At 45.6% G+C, this 27,468-nt stretch overlaps 1 protein-coding gene across 1 annotated transcript in view; it reads left to right on the top strand.

Moving 5' to 3' along the window:
* Positions 1 to 27,468, top strand: part of cdkl1 (cyclin-dependent kinase-like 1 (CDC2-related kinase)) — a 75,280-nt gene that overhangs the window by 15,735 nt on the left and 32,077 nt on the right. Inside the window, exons 2-5 of the mRNA XM_038778299.1 lie at positions 7,232 to 7,353; positions 8,658 to 8,730; positions 10,958 to 11,048; positions 17,281 to 17,481. Coding sequence (XP_038634227.1) covers positions 7,232 to 7,353; positions 8,658 to 8,730; positions 10,958 to 11,048; positions 17,281 to 17,481 — 487 coding nt within the window. The remainder of the gene's footprint in view (positions 1 to 7,231; positions 7,354 to 8,657; positions 8,731 to 10,957; positions 11,049 to 17,280; positions 17,482 to 27,468) is intronic.

The following is a 27,468-nucleotide window of genomic DNA, read 5'->3' as shown; positions in this document are numbered from 1 at the left end:
GCAGCATATGACTCGGGCGTGAATGAGTGGGTTCTTTATGGGGGTAGCAGATGAGTGTGAGAAGTGTGGGCAGGGGCCAGCGAATCACGTGCACATGTTTTGGCATTGCGAAAAATTGATTTTGGGCTGGTCTTAGCCAAGATAGTGGAGGAGGAGGTGGACGATCGCCCTTTTGTGGCGATATTTGGGGTTTCAGAGAAGCCGGAGCTCATGGAGAGGAGGAAGGCCGATGTCGTGGTCTTCGCCTCTCTGATTGCACGGAGACAAATTTTGCTGGAGTGGCGGTTGGCATCGCCACCGGGGGGGTAGCAGCTTGGTTGGGTGACCTGTATGACGTTCTGTGGTTAGAGAAGATAAAGTTTGAGTTGAGGGACTCTGCAGGAGAGTTTGAGGAAAGATGGGGGATGTTTGTGACCGTGTTTGAGGAGCTGTTCGTTGCCGGGGGTGGGGGGGGTGAAAATGGGGGAAAATCTATACAGACTATATAGTTGATTGTTGGGAAGTATGTTTCCCGGGGTGTTTATTTGCTGTAACCTGTTTTGATGCATGTTTGTAATAAAATACATTTTAAAAAATAAAAAGATTTTAACACTGTTTTGGAAACTATCTTCTGTGACATTGACATCATCTGACTGTCAATCTCGGATTCACCAACTGTTGAGTGGATGATTTGGCTAAACCTCCAAAGGATTAATATGTACATAATAACAACGCCTTCAGATGACTAAGCCATTCATATAAACATCAAATGTATTAACAAAAGGGCAATATTTATACAGTGTTTGCACATCAATGGCCCAAAATGTTTTCAATATTTTCTTCAATTTCCTAACCCTACCACAATACCTGGGTGCAGCCCCAACAACCACAGCAGAGGGGGAAGCAGCTAAGTCCTGATGCCTGTGATTATCTTGGCAGATGGTACAAGGTCAGATGAGCCCTGACCTGATAAGGGTGTCCTGTTCAGGGGCAAATGCAGCCTCCTCTGCCGAAGCAGCTGGAATGCATGGAGTCACAGGCAAAGGGGATTTGGAGCAGCTGGGCACCTTTGGAGCATCCTGATTGGAGCCCCTGGGGTGTCCAGCTGATGCTCATCCTCCTTGTGAATGCCGGAGTGGCTGCTTCCTGAGTCCTCGAGGAGAAAGGGCTCCTGGAGGAAGATTAAGGTGCCTCGTTCCCCTCTTAGCTTAGTTAGGTGCCGTTGGGGTCCAGGGCTGAGCACAAATCTAGCAGAATCAAGGTCACCATGGGATGATTGCCAACCTTCCCATGGTGACCTGTACTCGCATGTCAGACCCATGACACAAGATAGAATGCAGACAGACCTATCCATCCTTCGTTCCAGTCTGCTGGATAACTGCCTGTGTTCTGCTGCCAGTCTTTGCACCTGCACCATTCTGTCGGCTGCTGACTCATCCTCGGACTCGGTGAGTGACAGGTCTCCAGCAGCCCTCCGAGGACCAGAGAGCTGGGATGTCCCTGCCTCCGACTGCTGCAAGGACGTGTGGGTGAGGTGTTGTACAGTAGATGATCCTGAGTCTAATGTTGAGCAATGACCCATTGAGATCTAAGCTGCTGCGTTAGTGGAGGGTGTGGGCAAAGCATATTGACAGTTCTTCCTCATCCAAGGTGGGCTGGGGACTGGGTTTACGTTGTCCCTCCTCGTCTGCCTAAATCTGCTGGTGCCGACAAGAGAGGGAACAAAAGTTATAGTTCATGAGCGAGCAGGTTACAAAACTGCATGTCGCTCATTATGAAAGTCAGAATGTGATGAACCCATGGAGGTGTCATCCATATTACGTTGGTGGGACAAGCCTATCTACCCATCCCTTCCCCACAGGGACAATGTCAGCCCCCCCCCCCCCCACCTCTAATGCTGCTGCACTCCTCAGATCAAGGTTTTGAGGGTGTTGGGTCAGAAGTAGGGTACGTTTCGAGGTGCAGTGGAGGCTGTACACAACGCTATTTGAGGAGTTATTTATCGAGGGGGAGGGGAGGGAATAAAAAGGGGGAAACTGTAAACTTTTGATTATGTTTTGATGGACTGGGTATTTGAAAATGAAAATCGCTTATTGTCACGAGTAGACTTCAATGAAGTTACTGGGAAAAGCCCCTAGTCGCCACATTCCGGCGCCTGTTCGGGGAAGCTGTTACGGGAATCGAACTGCGCTGCTGGCCTGCCTTGGTCTGCTTTCAAAGCCAGCGATTTAGCCCAGTGCTAAACAGCCCCTATTTAGTTGATGTTGTGTATGTTTGCAATAAAATATCTTTTAAAAAAAAAACCAAACAAACAAAGATGTGGGGTGCACCTGCTGCCTTCTGGTTGCCAGGCACCTCAGTGGCTGTCATGGCGATTGTTGAGCTGGAGAGAGTGAGATGCATGTGCTTGAGTGGTATTTAAATATGGCGCCCTGACCTACAACCCTGTCAGATAACAACAGGGCTGACAGATCAACTCGCAGCCCGTCAACAGATTTGGAGAGACACTCGCCTGCACATAATTAATTAGCTTCCAAGGACTGAATCAGGCACAGTTTCCCGCCATTCTGATACAATGAGAAAAATACCAGAGAACCCACCCGCTATGGCACTTTAGAATGTTTGCCCAGTGCTGTAGTTAGAATTGGCAAACTTGGTGCAAACCAGAGAGTGATCTTGAAATCTTCAGTCATGCGGTATACATGCATTACCCAATTAAATTATTGGAATATTGATAAAATGTAAGCAGTCAACTTTGTAACTGTGTAGTTTTAGTGCACGTCATAAAATATTGCTCCGGCACTAACAAATATCTCATGAATATGAATAGATATTTTAAAAAAGACGGAAAGCCAATTTGAAACTTTAGATATAGTCAACTGCAGTGGAGCAGCAGCCGTTACCTCCACATTGAGCTCAGCCTTTCAAGTCAAATGAGCAACATTTTCACTGTATGGAATTTAATTGGTTAATTACCCTTCCATGACTACAATAAGCAGAGCGATGCCAACAGTACAGGTTCAATTCCCATACCGGCTGAGGTTACTCGCGAAGGTCCGCTTTCTCAACCTTGTTCCGCACCAGAGGTGTTAAAATCATCACCAGTCAGCTCTCCCCCTCAAAGGGGAGCACACACTGTGGTCATCTAGGACTGTGACGACTTTTGTTCAGCAATTTCCAACTCTAACATAACTACTCTGTTATTGTAATCCAGTAAGAAGTCTTACAACACCAGGTTAAAGTCCAACAGGTTTGTTTCAAACACGAGCTTTCGGAGCACGGCTCCTTCTTCAGGTGAATGGAAAGGCTTGTTCCAGAAATGTTTATATAGACACAGTCAGAGATGCCCCGGAATGCGAGCACCTGCAGGCAATCAAATCATCAAAGATGCAGAGAGAGAGGTAACTCCAGGTTAAAGAGGTGTGAATTGTCCCAAGCCAGTTCAGTCGGTAGGCCTCTGCAAGTCCAGGCTTGTTGGTGGGGGCCGAATGTAATGCGACATGAATCCCAGATCCCGGTTGAGTCCGCATTCATGCGTGCGGAACTTAGCTATAAGTTTTTGCTCAGCAATTTTGCGTTGTCGCGTCTCCTGAAGGCCTCCTTGTAGAATGCTGACCCGGAGATCAGAGGCTGAATGTCCTTGACTGCTGAAGTGTTCCCCAACTGGAAGGGAACAGTCCTGCCTGTTGATAGTCGCACGATGCCCGTTTATTCGTTGTCGCAGTGTCTGCATGGTCTCGCCAATGTACCACGCTTCGGGACATCCTTTCCTGCAGCGTATGAGGTAGACTACATTGGTCGAGTCGCACGAGTATGCGCCGCGTACCTGGTGGGTGGTGTTTCCACGTGTAATGGTGGTGTCCATGTCGATGATCTGGCATGTCTTGCAGAGATTACCCTGGCAGGGTTTTGTGGTGTTGTGGTTGCTGTTCTGAAGGCTGGGTAATTTGCTGCAAACAATGGTTTGTTTGAGGTTGCGCGGTTGTTTGAAGGCCAGTAGTGGGGGTGTGGGGATGACCTTGGCAAGATGTCCATCCTCGCTGATGATGTGTTGGAGGCTGCGAAGAAGATGTCGTAGTTTCTCCGCCCCAGGAAAGTACTGGACGACGAAGGGTACTCTGTCAGTGGTGTCCCGTGTTTGTCTTCTGAGGAGGTCGGTGCGGTTTTTTGCTGTGGCGCGGTGGAACTGTCGATCAATGAGTCGAGCGCCATATCCCGTTCGTACGAGGGCATCTTTCAGCATCTGTAGGTGTCTGTTGCGCTCCTCCTTGTCTGAGCAGATCCTGTGTATACGGAGGGCTTGTCCATAGGGGATGGCTTCTTTAATGTGTTTCGGGTGAAAGCTGGAGAAGTGGAGCATCGTGAGATTATCTGTGGGCTTGCGGTAAAGCGAGGTGCTGAGGTGACCGTCCTTGATGGAGACGAGTGTGTCCAAGAATGGAACTGAATTTGGAGAATAGTCCATGGTGAGTTTGATGGTGGGATGGAACTTATTGATGTCATCGTGTAGTCGTTTCAGTGATGTCTCGCCGTGGGTCCAAAGGAAAAAAATGTCATCGATGTATCTGGTGTATAGCATCGGTTGAAAGTCCTGTGTGGTGAGGAAGTCCTGCTCTCTGGCCACATCGAGGGCATCTTGAAACCCATCGTACAAGGTACACCCAGCTTCTGTCGCGACACGACGGACTTCCTACAGAAACTCAGCACCCATGGACCAGTTGAACCAGGAACATTCCTCGTCACAATGGATGTCTCGGCACTCTACACCAGCATCCCCCATGACGACGGCATTGCTGCAACAGCCTCAGTCCTCAACACCGACAACTGCCAATCTCCAGACGCAATTCTGCAACTCATCCGTTTCATTCTAGACCACAACGTCTTCACCTTCGACAACAAATTCTTCATCCAGACGCACGGAACAGCCATGGGGACCAAATTTGCACCTCAATATGCCAACATCTTCATGCACAAGTTTGAACAGGACTTCCTCACCACACAGGACTTTCAACCGATGCTATACACCAGATACATCGATGACATTTTTTTCCTTTGGACCCACGGCGAGACATCACTGAAACGACTACACGATGACATCAATAAGTTCCATCCCACCATCAAACTCACCATGGACTATTCTCCAAATTCAGTTCCATTCTTGGACACACTCGTCTCCATCAAGGACGGTCACCTCAGCACCTCGCTTTACCGCAAGCCCACAGATAATCTCACGATGCTCCACTTCTCCAGCTTTCACCCGAAACACATTAAAGAAGCCATCCCCTATGGACAAGCCCTCCGTATACACAGGATCTGCTCAGACAAGGAGGAGCGCAACAGACACCTACAGATGCTGAAAGATGCCCTCGTACGAACGGGATATGGCGCTCGACTCATTGATCGACAGTTCCACCGCGCCACAGCAAAAAACCGCACCGACCTCCTCAGAAGACAAACACGGGACACCACTGACAGAGTACCCTTCGTCGTCCAGTACTTTCCTGGGGCGGAGAAACTACGACATCTTCTTCGCAGCCTCCAACACATCATCAGCGAGGATGGACATCTTGCCAAGGTCATCCCCACACCCCCACTACTGGCCTTCAAACAACCGCGCAACCTCAAACAAACCATTGTTTGCAGCAAATTACCCAGCCTTCAGAACAGCAACCACAACACCACAAAACCCTGCCAGGGTAATCTCTGCAAGACATGCCAGATCATCGACATGGACACCACCATTACACGTGGAAACACCACCCACCAGGTACGCGGCGCATACTCGTGCGACTCGACCAATGTAGTCTACCTCATACGCTGCAGGAAAGGATGTCCCGAAGCGTGGTACATTGGCGAGACCATGCAGACACTGCGACAACGAATAAACGGGCATCGTGCGACTATCAACAGGCAGGACTGTTCCCTTCCAGTTGGGGAACACTTCAGCAGTCAAGGACATTCAGCCTCTGATCTCCGGGTCAGCATTCTACAAGGAGGCCTTCAGGAGACGCGACAACGCAAAATTGCTGAGCAAAAACTTATAGCTAAGTTCCGCACGCATGAATGCGGACTCAACCGGGATCTGGGATTCATGTCGCATTACATTCGGCCCCCACCAACAAGCCTGGACTTGCAGAGGCCTACCGACTGAACTGGCTTGGGACAATTCACACCTCTTTAACCTGGAGTTACCTCTCTCTCTGCATCTTTGATGATTTGATTGCCTGCAGGTGCTCGCATTCCGGGGCATCTCTGACTGTGTCTATATAAACATTTCTGGAACAAGCCTTTCCATTCACCTGAAGAAGGAGCCGTGCTCCGAAAGCTCGTGTTTGAAACAAACCTGTTGGACTTTAACCTGGTGTTGTAAGACTTCTTACTGTGCTCACCCCAGTCCAACGCCGGCATCTCCACATCATTGTAATCCAGGGCATTCTTTATCGCCAATAACAGGATTTGGAAGAAAATCTGCCTTGAGGGTATTTTTGCAAAAAATGCTTTGAACTATATTTCAAATGTTTTTTTTAAATAGTCTAACTTTGTTAAAAAGTGGCTTTCCAACAAGGGATGGATAATGAGGAAGCAACTTGCCGTTACATTTATTAATTTTTTCATGCACCAAATAATTTGTGGTTTAGTAAAGCAATTTTACTGACTTGTAGTGTTATCTGTAGTATTTATCTTCAGTTGGCAGGGAGAATAGTTAAACTGCAACGTATGCAGACAACAATTAATACAAGTGCCTTGGGACTTTTTATTACCTGGTGTGAAACAATTTATATTAGATATACGATTTGTTGATAAATGATAAATGTGGTGCAATTGCTGTAATTTTACTTCCTGATCAGGAACAGCTTCCCCAGAATTATTTTTAGCTTGTGCTTTTTTAAACAGTATGTTGGTATCAGGTACGGGCATTTAAATTGATGCAATGACTACATTAAGAAGAGCACTTGAAACCTAAAGGACTCTTCGGTGTCATTTTCTTGCACTTTGCAACTGTTGTATTCTTTTCTCCTCATCTACTTCCCACCTTCCATGACTCTCGATGTACAAGCTCCAAGTATATCTGCAGTTAAGAATACCATTAATTACATGGTCCCTATAAATGCGACTGCAACTGATTATGTAGAGGAAAACCTGTTTTAATATTACGAATGGGAAGAATTATCAATAAAGCGAATAGCAAGTGACAGGGTTTGGATAACCTACATATCTATTTAAAAATAAAATTATATTTTTTATTTTTCAGCAACTCAAACATGCCAATCTTGTTAACTTGATTGAAGTGTTCAGAAGGAAACGAAGGCTTCATTTAGTTTTTGAATACTGTGACCACACTGTATTGGATGAATTGGACCGATACCCCACAGGGTAAGTAACATTGATTGTGTTGTACAGAGTACATGTGAGGGATAGTAATGTACACAGTACAACCTGACATGATAGAAGCAGAACTTGGCATTACAAGTTTGAAAACTAGACCCTGGTCACTGCCCTGATTTTGAAATCTTTTTTTAAATATAAATTTAGAGTACCCAATTCATTTTTTCCAATTAAGGGGCAATTTAGCATGGCCAATCCATCTACCCTGCACATCTTTGGTTTGTGAGGGTGAAACTCACGCAAACACAGGGAGAATGTGTAAACTCCACACGGACAGTGACACAGGGGCGGGATGGAACCCGGGTCCTTGGCACCGTGAGGCAGCAGTGCTAGCCACTGTGCCGCCCTCTAATTTTTATATTTTCAAGTATTGGCTTCACTGAATAAGCATTAGACCAAAAAATAGTCTCTTAAATGTGTTTTTATAGCCTTGTTTTCATGAATAACAAAAGTACCCTGCATGTTCACCCATTTGACGTCTGTAATCAAAATCACACCCGAGATGTGTGCATTTCAGTCGAGGTTACTACGTTGAGTCACTCCGTATGTGGTAAACGTCAACACTGCAGAATGTATTGTTTTTTCACATCTTTTTTGCAAGTCGCACTTCATCTGGTTTGATTTATTGTTGTGAGCTATGTCTTTATTGTGCACGGTGGTGCAATGGTTAACACTGCTGCCTCACCGCGCCAGGGACCCAGGTTCGATTCTGGCCTTGGGTGAATCTCTGTGTGGAGTTTGCACGTTCTGCCCGTGCCTGCGTGGGTTTCCTCCAGGTACTCCGGTTTCCACAGTCCAAAGATGTGCAGGTCAGGTGAATTGGCCACAAATGGAATAGGGCGGGGGAGTGGGCCCAGGTAGGGCCCTCTTTTGGAGCGTCGGTGCAGACTCAATGTGCCAAATGGTCTCCTGCGCTTTAGGGATTCTATGGATTTCATTGAACCCTTCATTCAATAACATGCATTATTAATTAATCTAAGCAGACCAAAGCAGCAAGAGAATAATAATACTGATTTTAAGCAATTGCCCCACCCTCCCTTGCCAGACATTTTATTAGATTTATGTGTGCTTCTATTCTTGACATCTTATAAAAGCTGATGAAATCACAGTTCCTTTATTCTCTGGCTTATTGAAGTGAAACGCGGGTACTTTAATAACAATTGTTTACGAGTGTGGTTTAGCTTTGTAAGTTATTCATTGCTAAATCTCATGCCAAATTTAAAATCGTAAGAGTAAGTAGAAAGTGAGGGGAAAATGTTTAATTTTTTAAATAATGCTTTTCTTTTTGTTAGGGTACCAGATCACTTGGTGAGGAGAATTACTTGGCAAACACTACAGGCGGTGAACTTTTGCCATAAGCACAATGTAAGCTCACACACTACCTATGTGTACACAAAGTATTTTATAACTCCTCAAACAATGCACCGAGTATACTATTTTTACAATGCTGATTTATTTTCAGAATGCTTAAAAGGTTATATTTGTTTTCATGTACTACAACCAAATGAGCATATTTGAAGATTGGTGAAAAAGATTGCTACAACAACATTAAACATTTTTTTCAGCAATATTTGAAGATCTTAGAATCCTAAACTCTCTGTTTAAAATAAATTACACTATCAAATCACTAAACTATTAAATTACTTTTGATGGTTTACTTTCAACTGATAACTGATGGTGTTTTTACATACTTATACAAAGTAATCAATCTGAACAGGCCATAATTGATTTCAGCCTTTGCCTAAGGCAGGCAAGCAATCTAAATTCTGTTTTATACAATATAAACATCACAGAACAAACTTGTATTCTCTGATTTTGTTAGCTGAAAAAATTACTTTGGTACAGCTACCTGTAGACAGGTGGCACAATGGCGCAGTGGTCAGCACTGCTGCCTCACGGCGCTGAGGATGCAGGATCGATTCCGGTCCCGGGGCATTGTTCCTGTGGAGTTTGCACATTCTCCCCATGTCTGGGTGGGTCTCACCCCGACAAACCTAAAGATGTGCAGGTTAGGTAGATTGGCCAAACTAAATTGCCCTTTATTTGGAAAAAGAATTGGGGACTCCTAAATTTATTTCAAAAGAAACTACCTGTAGTATATCATAATATAAGATAAACATAGAGTCTTTTAGTGTAATACTACCAGATATTGTATTTTAATAGATTGAGGTCAAATTTTGCAACTGGCAGAAAGTGTAATTCCTTTTATATCATTTAACTTTCAACCATCAACATGAATCAAGTGGTGAAACATAACAACAGCAGTAGAAAATAGATGACCAGCCCAATGGCAAAATGTATTAAAATTACACATTTCTGAGAAGATGTTATGGGGCGTATAATTTAAAAACTGGTTGTACCCCGGAGTGGATTAATAGGGTGTTTGAGGAGTTTTATTAGAGACTGTATAAGTCGGAACCACCAGAGGATGAGTGGGAGATGAGGGAGTTTTTGGGGAGGTTAGAGTGCCTGAAGGTGTGTGAAATCGGTGTGGGTGAGGAGGTGAAGGCGGCAACGAGGAAGGCGGCGGAGCCGGATGGGTTCCTGGTGGAATTTTGGAGGATAAGCTGGCGCCATTGTTGGTGGAAATGATTGTAGACGCCAAGATGTTGGCAACGGTGCTGGTGCTAAGGTTGGAGGTGTGCCTTCTGAGGGTGATTGGGGAGGAGGATCAGACAGGGTTCGATAAGGGCAAATGGCTGTCGTCGAATGTGTGGCGACTGCTGAATGTGGTGCTTTCTCCGGCAGAGGGAAGGGCGCTGGAATTTTGGGGGCATTGGATGTGGAGAAGGCGGATGGAGTGGAGTTATCTGATTGCGGTGTTGGAGAATTTGGAGATTGGGCCTAAGTTTTTGCCATGGGTGAAGTTGCTGTACATAGAGCTGAGGGCTATGAATTCAGGGTATTGTTTTATTGTACCGGGAACAAGGCATGGATGCCGCATTCCCCCCCCCACCTTCTATTTGTGTTAGCGATTGGGCCCTTGGCCGTTGCGCTGAGGAGCTCCGAGTTGTGGAAGGGGACAGTGGGGGGAGTGTATGGAGCACAGGGTGTCCTTGTACGTGGACGATTTGCTATAAATTTCGGAACCGGGTTCGTCGTTGGTTGACATGATGGGTTTGTTTCAAAGATTTGGGGTGTTTTGGGGGTCTCAGCTGAGCTTGCGGGGAAAAAGTGAGTATTTTGTGGTTTCAGCTCCAGCCTATCCACCCCCTTGGAAAACGCTATATGCAAAAAGACTGGCAGGCACCAACGGGGGTCAGTGGGCTGCCATTCCGTGTGGCAGTCTCTCCTTTTAGGCATCTGGGGGTGCAGGTGGCTCGGGACAGGGGAGGTCTTCAGAAGTTGAATATTTCAGGTTTGGTGGGGAGGGGGGGGATCTAAGGAGGGTGGTTTGCAAGCTTGTATCTGTAAGGTCTGTATCTGTAAAAATCCCCCAATTGATTTAAATCTTATTAACACTTTCCAGGATGTCAATAAGTTAATTGATCTCCAGTTTATTTATTGCCTGGCATATTTTTTCCATTCATACAATTGTTTAACATCCTTGAGCTAATCACGTTTTTGATTATATTTACTTGTGTTTTTGCAGTGTATACATAGGGATGTAAAACCAGAAAATATCTTAATTACAAAACATCACGTCATTAAGCTTTGTGATTTTGGTTTTGCCAGGATATTAAGTAAGTGAAAGTCTTATGTTTTGAATACACATTTGATGGTTAATTTGTACAATGTTACCATTTGTACAACAAAACTAAAATTTATGGCAATTGTTTAGCATTTTTTAAAAGTGTAATTTAAAGTACTGTTCACTAAGAGCAGGGCAACTCTCTGTGATTGAGTACACAGCATACGTGCAATTGACAAGAACAGATGAGTTGCTATATTCCTTCTCAACCTTGCCCCTTGCCTGAGGTATGGTGATTCTCCGTTTAAATCACCACCAGTCAGCTCTCCCCTTCAAAGGGGAAAGCCGCCTATGGTCATGTGGGACTAAGGCAACTTTACCTTACCTTTCCCTTTTATATTTCACAACTGGTTATGAGTTCATTCCAATGTCAACTAAAACTTTCTTCACAGAAACACCATGAGGAGATATTAGGATAGGACCAGGAGCTTAATAAAAGAAGTGGGTTTGGCGGCACGGTGGTGCAGTGGTTAGCTCTCCTGCTCACGTTGCCAAGGACCCGGATTCAATCCTGGCCCCGGGTCATTGTCCGTGTGAAGTTTGCACATTCTCCCCATGTTTGCGTGGGTCTCACCCCCACAACCCAAAGATGTGCAGGGTAGGTGGATTGGCCTTGCTAAATTGCCCCTTAATTGGGAAAAATAATTGGGTAATCTAAAAATTAAAAAAATTATAATTTATTTTAATTTATTTAATAAATAGCGAAATGGCAGAGCCCTTCGATCCCATGGAGTGCACATCCTGCATTATGTGGGAACATAACCACTTGTGCAGGAAGCGTCGTCAGTGGGAGGAGCTCTGGGTTTCTGTGGAGAGGGGGGAATTGTTACGTTGTATTGTTCTTTTCTTTGTATATATGGTTAACATTTATTTTGTTCTGTCAATTGTTGCGGCGGTTATGCAAAAATTTGTTTTTGACAAAAATTTGAATAAAAATAATTAAAAAAAAAAAAAGAAAAGGTGGTAATGAACACACAGTTGTCAACAGTGGTCCACTTGAACCACCTTTTCCAAGAACTAGTTTATAGTTTTTCCTTTTCTCTTTACGTGTGCAAAGCACCATGTAAACAGTGGAAAATTTACTCTTGCGTAGTGAATGTTTGGGTTAGTCCTTTGTAGCTTGGTGCTATGTGCAACTAAAGGGAAGTATATTGTTTGCATGCATGTGGAGTTTAGCTATATTATTAGATGATCTCGCTGAGGGGCAACATGTAGATGAGAAATACGTGTGGAGGGAGGGGGTAGTTAAGGGTAAATCCTTGGGGAGCTCAGAGTAACAGTGGGAGAGCAGAAGATAAAACAATACAAGGTTCCTTGAAATCAGGCCATGGCCTTATCAGTAATAATACATGGTTTTCTATTCCATGAAAATGCCCAAAATGCCAGCATTTTGACAGTACTAAATTTGTGTTTCTCCTTGAAATATATTGGGTCCTTACTTCCACAAAAGGTGGAGCAATATTGACACCATTCCCACATCCCCTGCAATGCACCTCGCTGGGAATATCGTCTAACCCTAAGGAACGTTCTCATATTTCATATTCTCAAAGAATTGAATCATAGAAATTTGCAACACAGAAGGGATCCATTTGGTCCATTGTGTCTCACCGGCTGCAAAAGAGTCAGGCAGCCTAATTCCTAGGTTATGCCACTTCCAAGCGCATATTCAAGATTTTTTTTAATGTGATGTTGATTTCTTCTTCCGCCACCCTTTTAGAAAGTGAATTCAAGACCACCAACAACATCCGCATGAAAATGAATTCTTAATTCCACTCCCAAATTTTCTCCTAGTTATTTTACATCTTCCTGATTATTGAGATCTCTGCTAAGAGTCTAACCAGAGTAAATAATATTCATAAAGGCAATGTACTATTTTTTAATTAATAAACTGAATAAACTTTATTATACAAGTCTAATTAATTTATTTTAATAGGCAGCATGGTGGCCTAGTGGTTAGCACAGCTGCCTCACGGTGTTGAGGTCCCAGGTAACGATCCCGGCTCTGGGTCACTGTCCTTGTGGAGTTTGCACATTCTCCCCGTGTCTGCGTGGGTTTCACCCCCACAACCCAGAAATGTGCAGAGTAGATGGATTGGCCACGCTAAATTGCCCCTTAATTGGAAAAAATAATTGGATAATCTAAAAATTAAAATTAAAAAATTTTATTTAATAAATAGAGAAATGGCAGAGCCCTTCGATCCCATGGAGTGGACATCCTGCATTATGTGGGAAGGTAACCACTTGTGTAGGAAGCGTCGACAGTGGGAGGAGCTCTTGGTTTCCGAGTTTGAACAGCTGCTGGTGTCACTGTGATGCATCGGTGAGGCTGAGTTCCTGGATAGCATGTTTTTGGGTATGATTAAAGGTAGTTGCAGACAAAGAGGGAATGAGTGATTGTCATGCAGTCAAGGAGGACTAGTGCAGGAGTTCTGAGTGCACCTCGCTCTCCAATCAGTATTCAGTTCCTAATTCTGGTGAGGATGACGCTTCATGAGGGAAGTGCAGCCAGAGATAAATCCACATTAAAGGTAGCTCAGTGGGAGTTGGATGATTGGAAAAGCAACAGAGATAGAGGATTCTATAGTTAGGGGATTATACAGATGTTTTTATGGCTGCAGATACAAATTTGATATGTTGCCTCCTTGGAGGACGTGACTGAGGTACTAAATTAATATTTTGCATTAGTTTTTGACCAAGTCCGTAACAAAAGAGGAGATAGTTGAGAAGTTGGATGGGCTAAAAGAGGAGTACTAGGCTGGCTTCCCTTAAATTTGATAAGCCCCCAGAATTGGAAAAGATACGTTTAAGGATACTGAGGGAGGTGAAGGAGGAAATTCCAGAGGCACTGACCATTATCTTCTATGGTACAAAGATGGTTCAAGAGGACTGGAGACCTACAAGTGTAATGTTGAAAGCTTTTTTCAAAGAAGGGTGTAAGAATAAACCCAGCAACTAAAGGCCAGTTGATTTATCCATGATGGTGGGAAGCTTATAGAAACAACAATCTGACGCAAAATTAACAGTCACTTGAATTAATTATGGAAAACCATACAGAATTGTGAACGGCAAATTCTGTGTAATTAATTTAACTTGTATTGAACGGTTGATGAGGATAATGTGGTTGATGGACTTCCAAAGGGCATTTGATAAAGTGCCACAGAATAGGCTTGTCAGCAAACACCACAGGCCACAAGGACCCCTGTGCTCCTGTGACTTTATACTGGGGAAATTAACGGGACTAAAAACCGACAAGTCAACTGGACCTGATGGCCTAAGTCCTAGGGTTCTAAAAGGGATGGCAGCAGTAGATACACTGGTTGTGATCTTCCAAAATTCTCTAGACTCTGCAATTATCCTCATGCAAAGTAACAAATGTAACACTGCTATTCAAGAATGGAGTCCGGAAACTATAGGCCAGTCAGCCTGTCTTTGGTCATTGGGAAAATATTGGAATCCATCGTGAAGGATGGAACAGAAAATTATCATGTGATTAGGCAAAGTCTGAATGGTTTTAGGAAGAGGAAATAGTATTTGACAAATCTGTTAGAATTTTTTGAGGATGTAACTAGCTGAGTAGATAAAGGGGAACCAGTGGATGTAGTATAAGATTTTCAAAATACATTTGATAAAATACTACATCAACGGTTGTTGCATTAGATTAGTGCTCATGGGGTGAGATTAATATGTTACGATGAATATGGGTTGATTCTAGAATGGGAAGCGGAAAATAAGAAGAAACGGGTCATTTTGGGTTGGTAAGCTGTTACTAGTTAGGTACAACAAAGGTCAGTGTTGGGGCATTGGCTATTTATAATCTATATTCATAACTTTAGATGAAGGGACCAAATTTTTTTTTTTTTGTTTATAATTTAGAGTACCCAATTCATTTTTCCAATTAAGGGGCAATTTAGTGTGGCCAATCCACCTACCCTGCACATCTTTGGGTTGTGGGGGCGAAACCCACGCAAACACGGGGAGAATGTGCAAACTCCACACGGACAGTGACCCAGAGCCGGGATCGAACCTGGGACCTCGGCGCCGTGAGGCACAGGGCTAACCCACTGCGCCACCGTGCTGCCCGGGACCAAATTTAATGGATCCAAGTTTGCTAACGATACGATACAAAGCTAGGCGGGAAAGAGTCTGCAAAGGAAAGTGGGTGGGGGCGGCACGGTGGCGAAGTAGTTAGCAATGCTACCTCAGGGCGCCGAGTACCCAGGTTCAATCCCGGCCCCCGGTCACCTTCTGTGTGGAGTTTGCACATTCTCCCCATGACTGTGTGGGTCTCACCTCTGTCATAATATACACTCATGTATATAATGAGATGCAGACAGGCAGTGATTGGCACACAGGATGACCAATGAACACACAACACAGAACAACCAATCACCAGACAGGACGCCACCACTATAAAGCCCACAGGGCATTAAGACTCTCCCGCTCTCAGGACCCAGCTACTGAGACAGTCAGAGTGCACAAGCTAGTGAGCACTATCACCATGCGGTAGCTACTAAGTCCCTTCCTCCGAGAACTTTGGCTGATTAGTTGTCGAGCATATCCAAAGCTGAGATTGATAGATTTTTGAACAAGGAAATGGGATGTTCAGGGATCATGCAGGAAAGTGGAGTGGCCAAGGATTAGCCATGGTCTTAATCAATGGCAAGAACAGGCACAAAGACTATATGGCCTTTTCTTAATCCTGCTTGTTAGGTTGCTAAGGAAATAGGTCCTTCCTATAATTTAATTCCTAAAGAAATAGGGCATCCTTGTAATTTTATATATCTGAATTAATTGTTTTTCGAACTGCATAATCCCGTGTCAATTATAGTTAGAACTAGTCACAAAATCCCCTCTCCTGTAGTGCACAATGTGTTTTAATTCTAAGCTCAGATATTGGACTATTTGTTAGCACTGATGAAAATTATTTTAGTTATTATAACCACTTTGGTGAGAATGCTAAATTTGTGTATTTTTTATTTTAACAGACGATTTGATTTGCAGTCAGTTGCAGCCCGGCAAACCTATTATATGTAACATATCAAATTCCCTGCTTAAAGGGCTTTGTAATTAAAACAAGATAGTTGCGTCAAACTTTATTTTCAAAAAGGAATTCACTATTGGGAAGTAATGCAATATTTTAAGCACTGCTCTATTTTTGGTTTAGAATTTTTAAAATGCCTTGATATGGACACAGTGGTGGTTTTAAGTAATTCTACGGTCTTCAGCCAATTTCATACATTGAATATATATTGTCTTCACTGTGCAATATAGCATTTCTTCAGGGAAAGTGACCCTTTCGATAGCACAAGTGGATAGCACTGTGTCTTCACAGCACCAGGGTCCCAGGTTCGATTCCCGCCTTGGGTCACTGTCTGTGCGGAATCTGCACGTTCTCCCCGTGTCTGCATGGGTTTCCTCCGGGAGCTCCGGTTTCCTCCCACGGTGCAAATACGTGCAGGTGAGGTGGATTGGCCATGCTAAATTGCCCTTAGTGTCCAAAAAGGTTAGGTGGGGTTATTGGGTTACGGGGATAGAGTGGAAGTGAGGGCTTAAGTGGGTCGGTGCAGATTCGATGGGCCAAATGGCCTCCTTCTGCACTGTATGTTCTATGATGAATTTATATAAATAGAAATCACATATGGAAGAGGAATGGACTAATTGGGGGGGATTATATAGTGGGAAAATATTTTGACTAATTTATAGCAATTTTTGTCTCTAGGTTAGAAGATTGTGTGGTTAAAGTCCAGTCCATAAATTGAGCACACAATGCAGGTTGACATTTCAATGCAATTCCAAGTTGTACCTTTAGAGCTGCTGTTCTTTAAAGTGAACACTGAATTGAGTCACTTCTGACTGTTAAGTGGATGGGACCAATTTAACCCTATTCAAGTGGATGGGCTTTGAATGGTTTACATTCAGGCCAAAAAGTGCAGAGTGTTTTCAATGTCTTGGGTTGATATGTTTTCCTCATTCAACATCACCCAACCAGTTTAACAGGCCATTCAATGCTTTTTGTGCAACTGTACTGTTCAAAACCTAGCTGCTATGTACACTTGCGTCACTGAAGTAATAATAACTATACATTGTACGATGCATTTTGGTAAGTGCTGAGCAGTGATAAGGCAACAGATTGGTTTTGTTAAAGCCATATTTGTCTACGGCAATTCAGCGTTTTCTGATTTCATGCTATAAGGGTCTTTTACATTTAGCCTTTTATTTTGTAGCTGGTCCAGGAGATTACTATACAGACTATGTAGCAACCCGGTGGTATCGTGCTCCAGAGCTGTTGGTTGGAGACACACAGTATGGCCCTCCAGTGGACGTTTGGGCAATTGGCTGCCTTTTTGCAGAATTGTTATTCGGGGCCCCCTTGTGGCCTGGAAAATCAGACGTTGATCAGCTCTTTCTAATCAGAAAAACACTTGGTGAGTACAGTATTCAAAATATTGGAAAATTACACCCGTTTTGCTTCAGTCAAAGTTAAGTTTCCAAGTGGTTCCAAGTTATCATGAGTAAAATTTTCAAAAAGCTCATCTCGTACATCTTAGGAGCACAGGTTTCTTCGACATGTTTAGGCATCAGTTGTGGCTCAGTTAGCAGCAGTCTCACCACTGAGTCAGAACGTTATGGGTTCAATTCCTAACCCAGGGACGTGAGCACAAAAATCACAACCTGACACTTCAAAGAGGGTGTGCCGCACTGTTGGAGGTGCTTTCTTTCTGATAAAACCTTGCCTGCCCTTTCAGGGGGACGTAAAGATTCCCACGACACCAACTTGAAGAAGAATCGGGGAGTTTTCCATTGTGAACCTGGCCAGTATTTAAATATCGATCAATGTTACTGAAAAATAATTTATCCAGCTATTTAGCATATTTTTGTTTGTGGGAGCTTGCTGTAGCCAAATTGGGTGCCACGTTCCCTACGTTACAACAGTGACCACACTTCCCAGAGTACTTCATTGGCTGTCAAGTACTTTGGGACATCCGGAGGACATGAAAGGTGCTAATAAATGCAAAGTTTATAATTGAATAATTCCATGTAGTTTTAAATAACTTTTTAACTATGATTTACAAACCTATTTGAATTTACATGAACAGCAGTTTACATGTATACAGCACTCGTTTCATTCTCAAACAGATCCACTTCATGGCAGCATCAGAGGATGAAAATTGACAGAGTCTAAGGAGGGACACCTAAACACTTGGACAAATAAGTCATTTTTTTTTTTTATAAATGTTTTTATTCAGTTTTCATATTTTATATTGAACAAATTACAAATTGTTAGCAGAAAGAAAAAAAAAACAAACACGCAAAAATTAACATACATATTTACAGGTAAGCATCTTCGTAGTAGTAACTGCGCCCCCCCCCCCCCCCCCTCAACATGTTTATTTAGTTTGGTTTTGGGCCTTAGCTAGCCATCGAACCCCCGTAACGAACCTGTAGCCCCCCCCCCCCCTCCCGCTACCTTCCCCCGACTATTCTTCCTCTTGTACATTGGCCACAAATAGGTCCCGGAACAGTTGCATGAATGGCTCCCACGTTCTGTGGAAGCCGTCGTCCGACCCTCGGATGGCAAATTTGATTTTCTCCATTTGGAGAGATTCCGAGAGGTCGGACAGCCAGTCCGCAGCTCTGGGCGGTGCTGCTGACTGCCAGCCAAACAGGATTCTACGGCGGGCGATCAGGGAGGCAAAGGCAAGGGCGTCTGCCCTCCTCCCCAGGAATAGATCTGGCTGTTCTGAAACCCCGAAGACCGCCACTATCGGGCATGGCTCCACCCTCACTCCCACCACTTTGGACATTACCTCGAAGAAGGCTGTCCAGTACTCCACGAGTCTGGGGCAAGACCAGAACATGTGGGCGTGGTTGGCCGGGCCTCTTTGGCACCGTTCACATCTGTCTTCCACCTCCGGGAAGAACCTACTCATACGGGTTCTTGTTAAGTGGGCTCTATGTACCACTTTTAGTTGCGTCAGGCTGAGCCTTGCGCACGTGGAGGTGGAGTTGACCCTAGGCAGTGCTTCGCTCCAGAGTCCCCACCCGATCTCCATCCCCAGGTCGTCCTCCCATTTCCTCCTTGTTGCGTCCAGTACGGTGTCGTCCCTATCTACCAGTCGGTCATACATGTCACTACAGTTCCCTTTCTCTAGGATACTTGCGTCCAGTAGGTCTTCCAGTAGTGTCTGTCGTGGCGGTTGTGGGTACGTCCTTGTCTCCTTTCGTAGGAAGTTTTTGAGCTGCAGGTACCGTAGCTCGTTCCCCCCAGCTAGCTGAAATTTCTCTGTCAGTTCGTCCAGTGTTGCGATCCTGTCGTCCGTGTATAGGTCCCTGACTGTCAGTGTCCCCCCGTCCTGCCTCCACCTTTTGAAGGTGGCGTCGGTCAGTGCTGGTTTGAACCTATGGTTGTTGCAGATGGGAGCCCTGTTCGACATTTTGGTCAGGCCAAGTTGCTGCCGCAGTTGGTTCCAGGATTGGAGGGTGGCTGTCACCACTGGGCTGCTGGAGTGTTTTTTGGGTGGGGATGGGAGTGCTGCCGTGGCGAGGGCCCGGAGGGAGGTTCCCATGCAGGAGGCCTCCTCCGCACGCACCCACTCAGCTTCTGGCTCCTGGATCCATCCCCTTACTCGCTCGGCTGTTGCTGCCCAGTGGTAGAATTGTAGATTCGGGAGGGCTAACCCTCCCCTGGTTTTTGTTTTTTGTAAGACCTTCTTTGGGATCCTAGCATTTTTACCCCCCCATACGAACGCCATGATGAGTTTGTCCAGCGCTTTGAAAAAGGCCTTGGGGATGTAGATCGGAATGGATCTAAACAGGAAGAGGAACCTGGGCAGTACGTTCATTTTGATCGTCTGAACTCTCCCCGCGAGGGAGAGCGGGAGTGTGTTCCATCTTTGCAGGTCCTTTTTAACTTCCTCCATCAGGCTGGTGAGGTTCCATTTGTGGATCCCTTTCCAGTCATGGGCTATTTGGATCCCCAGGTAGCGGAATTTTTGTTGGGCTTGTTTGAACGGCAGCCCCTTTAGTGCTGCCCCCCCCCCCCCCCCCCCCCCCCCCCCCCCCTTGCGGGTGTACTGGGAAGATCTCACTTTTGCTCATGTTGAGTTTGTAGCCCGAGAAGGCTCCAAACTCTTTCAGGAGCGCGATGATTCCGTCCATGCTGCTTTGTGGGTCCGAGATATAGAGGAGCAGATCATCCGCATAGAGTGAGACTCTGTGCTCTCTACCTCCCCTTCGGATCCCCCTCCAATTTTTTGCTGCCCTGAGCGCGATTGCTAGCGGTTCAATTGCTAGTGCGAACAGCAGCGGGGACAGTGGGCATCCTTGTCTGGTGCCCCTGTGCAGCTGGAAGTATTGGGAGTTGGTATTGTTGGTCTGTACACTCGCCATGGGAGCGTTGTACAGGAGCTTTACCCAAGCGGTGAACCCTGTTCCAAGCCCGAACCGCTCCAGTACCTCTATGAGGTATTTCCACTCGACTCTGTCGAAGGCCTTTTCTGCGTCCAGGGAGACGATCACCTCTTGTGTTCTCTCCCCGGAGGGGGTCATTATCACGTTCAGCAGGCGCCTGATGTTCGCGGTCAGCTGTCTACCTTTGACAAAGCCCGTCTGGTCCTCTGTGACCACCTCAGGTACACAGTCTTCTAGCCTTTTGGCTAGGATTTTGGCCAGTATTTTGGCGTCTGCATTCAGCAGAGATATGGGTCTGTATGACCCACATTCCGTTGGGTCTTTGTCTTTCTTAGGTATCAGCGAGATTGAGGCCTGTGCTAACGTGGGTGGCAACGTGCCCCTAGCTAGCGAGTCTGTGAACATCTCCCGCAGGTGCGGGGCCAGCGCTGTCGCAAATTTTTTGTAGAAGTCCGCCGGGAATCCGTCCGGTCCCGGCGCCTTCCCCGCCTGCATGGAGCTAATGCTCTCCATGATCTCTCCCAGTGCTAGTGGTGCTTCCAGATCCCGTTTTCTGCTCTCTCCCACAACTGGTATGTTCAGTCCGTCAAGAAACCGGTTCATCCCAGCCATAAGTCATTTTTTAAGGGGAGTTTTAAATGACTAGAGATTGAGAGGTGTAAGGAGTGAATTCTGGTGTGGGGCATAGGTGACAGAAGGCATGGGCTCCAATGTTGAAACAGAGCTGAAGTTGCATTAAGACCAGAACTGGAGAAAGACCAGTTATTTGAGCATTGTAGAGATGGTGAAGAGTGAAGCTATGGGGAGGGGAAAGGAAGCTGAACATCGTGGTGAGAATTTTAAAATGGAAGGTATTGGTGGATCAGGAGCTAAGGAAGATCAGGGGTGATGGGGGTGAGCATAATCTAGAGCAAGTGCAGATACAGACAGCAGGAAGTTTAAAGAGATCCAGTTTATGGAGTGTGATAGACTGGAAGTGGGTCTTTAAGTCTAGAGAAAATAAAAGTATGAATGAAGACCGTAGTAGCATATGGCTTGGAGAAGAATTGGATGATGCTATAGAAATGGTACCAAGCTGTCTTGGAAGCTAAACTTGGGGCCAAATCAATTGTAAGGTTGTTAGATTCAGCCTGACAGTAGCCAAGAGGTAATATGGAATTGTGGTAAGTGAATAAGGTTTGTATCATGGTAGAAGACACTGGCTTTGGTTTCCCCAGTTATTTTACTTTTCACAGTCCTTTACAAGTTCATGATCAAAATTAAGTGCAACAAAGCAAGATGGGATTTTAAAATGGGGTTAGAAATTGGTATACATAATTGTAATCTCCAACATTACAATACTGTGTGCTTGTGATCATACATATTCTGGGATGGAAATATATCAGAATTAAATATCACTAGGCCAAAGTAAGTTTACAGTTACAAATATCTTTGACACCACAATGTTTTAGAAAATCAATCCTGTATTCATAATGGTAATTTCTTTAAAAATGATCTTCTGGTGTAAGCTTTCCCCCCCTATCAATTATCTTGTGCTTCCACAGCACCTTCCAAACCATTGACCTCTACCCCCTGTTTATTGGATGTTGTAGGAAAAGGTTCAGAGGCATAGAGTCTGAACAGTAACTATTTATTGTATAATGAACTATTTATTGTATAATTAACTATGTACAGAGAGAAGATTTTGGTGTGGAGTGTCAGCTGTAGGTAAAGACCAATAGCAATTTTATTCAGCAAAGCATGCACACAGGGGAAATGCTCTTTTCAATTTCTCTGAAAAGGCAATTCGGAGTTGCACAGTTTCTGTTGTTTGCTTATGCCATCTTTGGGATACCTCATCATTAACTCTCACAAAGTTTTTATCTTTCTACATCTAGTTTATTTTATCTGTAATTCCAAATACATTTACAACACAAACACAAACTCCTGTAGTTTTTTTTTTTAAATTTAGATTACCCAATTATTTTTTTCCAATTAAGGGGCAATTTAGCGTGGCCAATCCACCTAATGTGCACATTTTTGGGTTGTGGGGGGCGAAACCCACGCAGACACGGGGAGAATGTGCAAACTCCACACGGACAGTGACCCAGAGCCGGGATCGAACCTGGGACCTCAGCGCCGTGAGGCGTTTGTGCTAACCACTAGGCCACCGTGCTGCCCTAAACTCCTGTAGTTAAAGGAGTTTGTAAAACCTGACTTTTAGCACAAATTATGTCAATGGTTAATTGCAAAACATGAACTTTGTCTATCCTGACATTTTACTGCAGTGCCTAGACATCTGGATAGCCTAACGTGACCTCTGGGCTCAAGCTATCCGTTTATTATGGTATAACTCCTAGGTCATCAACTTATTTTATCCTGACCCAAAGGTCATATTCCTTTAATTTATCATGGACTGACTAATAGGCTAGGCATCAACTTCCTGGTTGATTCCTATTCCCTCCTATATCCATTCTACTTTTTTTATTTACAACAAACTTATTTTTTAAAAATATAAATTTAGAGTACCCAATTATTTTTTTCCAATTAAGGGGCATTTTAGCGTGGCCAATCCACCTAGCCTGCACATCTTTGGGTTGTGAGGGTGAAACCCACGCAGACACGGGGAGAATATGCAAACTCCACACGGACAGTGACCCAGAGCGGGGATCGAACCTGGGTGATCAGATAATGTATCCTGATATGCCACAGCAATCCCCCCTTTGGCACTAACCTCCAAGATGGGCTACGAACGTCAAAGATATCTCGTACCCCATCACTGCTGATCAGGCAGGCAGTTAGATTGGCATGAATGGACTTCCGGTGGTGGCATGTAGGTGGCTTCTGCTAGAGTCTCCGCTTTTTCGACTTTGATGCCCGATCGCACTGGTAGTTTTTGGATGAGTTTAAAAAAAAATAAATTTAGTCTACCCAATTCATTTTTTCCAATTAAGGGGCAATTTAGCGTGGCTAATCCACCTAACCAGCACATCTTTGGGTTGTGGGGGCGAAACCCACGCAAACGCTGGGAGAATGTGCAAACTCCACGTGGACAGTGACCCAGAGCCGGGATCGAACCTGGGACCTCGGCGCAGTGAGACTACAGGGCTAACCCACTGCGCCACTGTGCTGCCCGTTTTTGGATGAGTTGGTGTGGGAAGTCATTAAGGGGGTTGGGAAATGTCGAAGTGACAGAAGAAAGCCTGCTGACCGAGTGTTGCTGTGAGCCCCGCAGGAAGAAAGATGGCAGGGTCTGGGTCATCGGGTGGGGCTGCTCCCCTCACAGTGGAAACTCTGACTGAGGTGATGTCGGTGGAGTTTGAGAAGCTGTTTGCCAAGCATTTGGAGGTGATTCGGAGGGAGATGACGGCCTTGCTTAAGAATGGGCGGAGGAGGTCATTGGCCCGGTAAAGGCAGCAGCGATGAAGACTTCGGTCGAGAAGATGTCGGTAGAGGTGCCGGAGCAAGGAGAGAAGTAAGGGGACGGAGGAGGTACTGTCACAACACAGCGACCAGCTCACCTCGATTGGTGAGGAGCTGCAGAGGGTGGCGGAGGCCAACAAAGGGCTCCGAGCCAAGGTGGAGGATCTGGAGAACTGATCGAGGAGGCAAAATTTGAGAATCTTGGGTCTGCCCGGGGGGTGGAGGGCTCACGACAAAGATGTTTGTTAAGTTGATGGGGGAGGGGAAGAACCCTCACGCTGTGGGTTGTACAGGGCACATCAGTCGCTCGGGCTGAATGCGCCATCAAATATGGGGGGGGGGGTCATACTCTGCTTCCACAGCTATTACCTTTTTAAGGAGAAGGTTTTGAGCTGAGTGAAGCAGAGACAGGATGTGAAGTGGGAGGGCATTGGAATACGCATATCCCAAGATCTGACAGCAGAGTTGGTGAGAAGGTGGGCGGCCTTTGGACGGGTGAAAGCAGCATTGTATAGCAGTGTTGTAAGATTCCGAGTGGTCTACCCTACGAAGCTGAGAGTGACTCGCAATTCAAAGGACTTTTTTATTTTGAGTCTGTGGAGGCGGCAGAGGCGTTCGTCAAGGCTGAAGTAGTGGGATAGATGAGAGTTGGGATTTGGCTTGTGGGGATGGAGATTGTTTTCCTTTATTTTTTTATTTATTTTTTTTTTTAAATTTAGATTACCCAATTATTTTTTCCAATTAAGGGGCAATTTAGCATGGCCGATCCACCTACTCTGCACATTTTTGGGTTGTGGGGGCGAAACCCACGCAGACACGGGGAGAATGTGCAAACTCCACACGGACAGTGACCCAGAGTCGGGATCGAACCTGGGACCTCAGCGCCGTGAGGCGGTTGTGCTAACCACTAGGCCACCGTGCTGCCCTTTGTTTTCCTTTATTGAGGGTTTTCTATTTGGATTGGGGTTTTGTTTCTCTCTCTTAAAAAGAGGGGGTTATTTACATGTGTTTTGTTTTTTCCTTATGGGTGCGGTTCCTTTTTGTTTCTTGGTTAGAGGGAGGTGGGTGTTGGGCATGTGGAGCTGGATTGCTGAGGAGGGGGAAGCTGTGGCAGGGGTCACCGTACTATTCAGCGAAGGTTGGCAGTGATCGGAAGTGTGGTGGGGTGATTGGAGCCTGGGAGGTATGAATGGTGGTAGGAACGGATCTATACTGGCGGAGGTGTTTGCAAGAGGAAGTGGATGGGGGGATTCTGGGAGGGGGGGGGTCGATGGTAACAGAAGGATGGGGCGGGTCCAGCCGGATGGGCAGAGGTTGGGGGTAATGGTGATTGCGGATAGCCGGGAGTGGGGTGGAGACAGCCCCAGTCAGAATTTTGATGTGTAACGTGAGGGACCGGTGAAGAAAGCAAGAGTTTTTGCGCATTTGAAGAGTTTAAAAGCCAATGTGGTGATGCTGCAGGAGACCCATCTGAGGCTAAAAGGACCAGATAAGGGGTGGGTGTGTCAAGTTTTTTTTTTTCGTTCAGGGTTTGATAGTAGGACTCAGAGGCTGGTGATCTTGGTGTGTAAGAGGGTGAGTTAGATGGAGACGGTGGTGGCGGATCAGGGGGGGCAGGTACGTGATCGTTGGTGCGTTGGAGGGGAGGCTTCTGTGACCAGATAGGGACGGCGATCAAGGCATGTGAGGTTCAATTGCAGGGGGGAGGTTTCATCGGTGGTTTGGGAGGCTCTGAAGGCAGTGGTGAGGGGGGAGGCGATCTCATTTAAGGTCAAGGTGGAGAAGAAGGAACGCCAATGATCGATAGAAAATATTTTGGAGGTGGATGGGAGATACATGAGGGGGGCCCGGACCTGGAGCTCATGGCAAAGAGGAAGGAGTTGCAGACAAGGTTTGACCTATTGTCCACGGAGAAAGTGGTGGGTCAGCTGAGAAGGGCGAGGGGGGCTATCTGAGTACAGGGCGAAGCTAGGGCATATGCTGACAGTTCAGCTTCATAGGAAAGCTGCGGCGAGGGAGATAGTTCGGGTGTAGGACAAGTTGGGGGAGATGGTGGTGGCTCCAGAACATTAATATGGTATATGTATAAGTCAGATCCACCAGAGGAAGAGCAGGAGATGAGGAAGTTTCTGGGTGGGTTAGAGTGGGGGAGGTGCAGAGGGAGGATTGGAGGAACCGATGGGGGTAGAGGAGGTGAAGGTGTCAATCAAAGAAGAACAAAGAAAATTACAGCACAGGAACAGGCCCTTCGGCCCTCCCAGCCTGCGCCGATCCAGATCCTTTATCTAAACCTGTCTCCTATTTTCCAAGGTCTACTTCCCTCTGTTCCCGCCCATTCATATACCTGTCTAGATGCTTCTTAAATGATGCTATCGTGCCCGCCTCTACCACCTCCACTGGTAAAGCGTTCCAGGCACCCAACACCCTCTGCGTAAAAAAACTTTCCACGCACATAGAACATAGAACGATACAGCGCAGTACAGGCCCTTCGACACACGATGTTGCACCGACATGGGAAGTCAAAAACTAAAGGCCATCTAACCTACACTATGCCATTATCATCCATATGCTCATCCAATAAACTTTTAAATGCCCTCAATGTTGGCGAGGTCACTACTGTTGCAGGTAGGGCATTCCACGGCCTCACCACTCTTTGCGTAAAAAACCTACCTCTGACGTCTGTCCTATATCTATTACCCCTCAATTTAAGGCTATGTCCCCTCGTGCTAGCCACCTCCATCCGCGGGAGAAGGCTCTCACTGTCCACCCTATCTAACCCTCTGATCATTTTGTATGCCTCTATTAAGTCACCTCTTAACCTTCTTCTCTCTAACGAGAACAACCTCAAGTCCATCAGCCTTTCCTCATAAGATTTTCCCTCCATACCAGGCAACATCCTGGTAAATCTCCTCTGCACCCGTTCCAAAGCTTCCACGTCCTTCCTATAATGAGGCGACCAGAACTGTACGCAATACTCCAAATGCGGCCGTACCAGAGTTTTGTACAGCTGCAACATGACCTCATGGCTCCGGAACTCAATCCCTCTACCAATAAAGGCCAACACACCATAGGCCTTCTTCACAACCCTATCAACCTGGGTGGCAACTTTCAGGGATCTATGTACATGGACATCGAGATCCCTCTGCTCATCCACACTGCCAAGAATTTTACCATTAGCCAAATATTCCGCATTCCTGTTTTTCTTTCCAAAGTGAATCACCTCACACTTCTCCACATTAAACTCCATTTGCCACCTCTCAGCCCAGCTCTGCAGCTTATTTATGTCCCTCTGTAACCTGCAACATCCTTCCACACTGTCTACAACTCCACCGACTTTAGTGTCGTCTGCAAATTTACTCACCCAACCTTCTGTGCCCTCCTCTAGGTCATTTATAAAAATGACAAACAGCAACGGCCCAGAACAGATCCTTGTGGTACGCCACTTGTAATTGAACTCCATTCTGAACATTTGCCATCAACCACCACCCTCTGTCTTCTTTCAACTAGCCAATTTCTGATCCACATCTCTAAATCACCCTCGATCCCCAGCCTCCATATTTTCTGCAATAGCCGACCGTGGGGAACCTTATCAAATGCTT

Source organism: Scyliorhinus canicula, chromosome 2 (genome assembly GCF_902713615.1).
Source record: "Scyliorhinus canicula chromosome 2, sScyCan1.1, whole genome shotgun sequence".
Lineage (NCBI taxonomy): Eukaryota > Metazoa > Chordata > Chondrichthyes > Carcharhiniformes > Scyliorhinidae > Scyliorhinus > Scyliorhinus canicula.
Note: the sequence above shows the minus strand (reverse complement) of the source record. Positions and strands in the feature narration are given on the sequence as shown.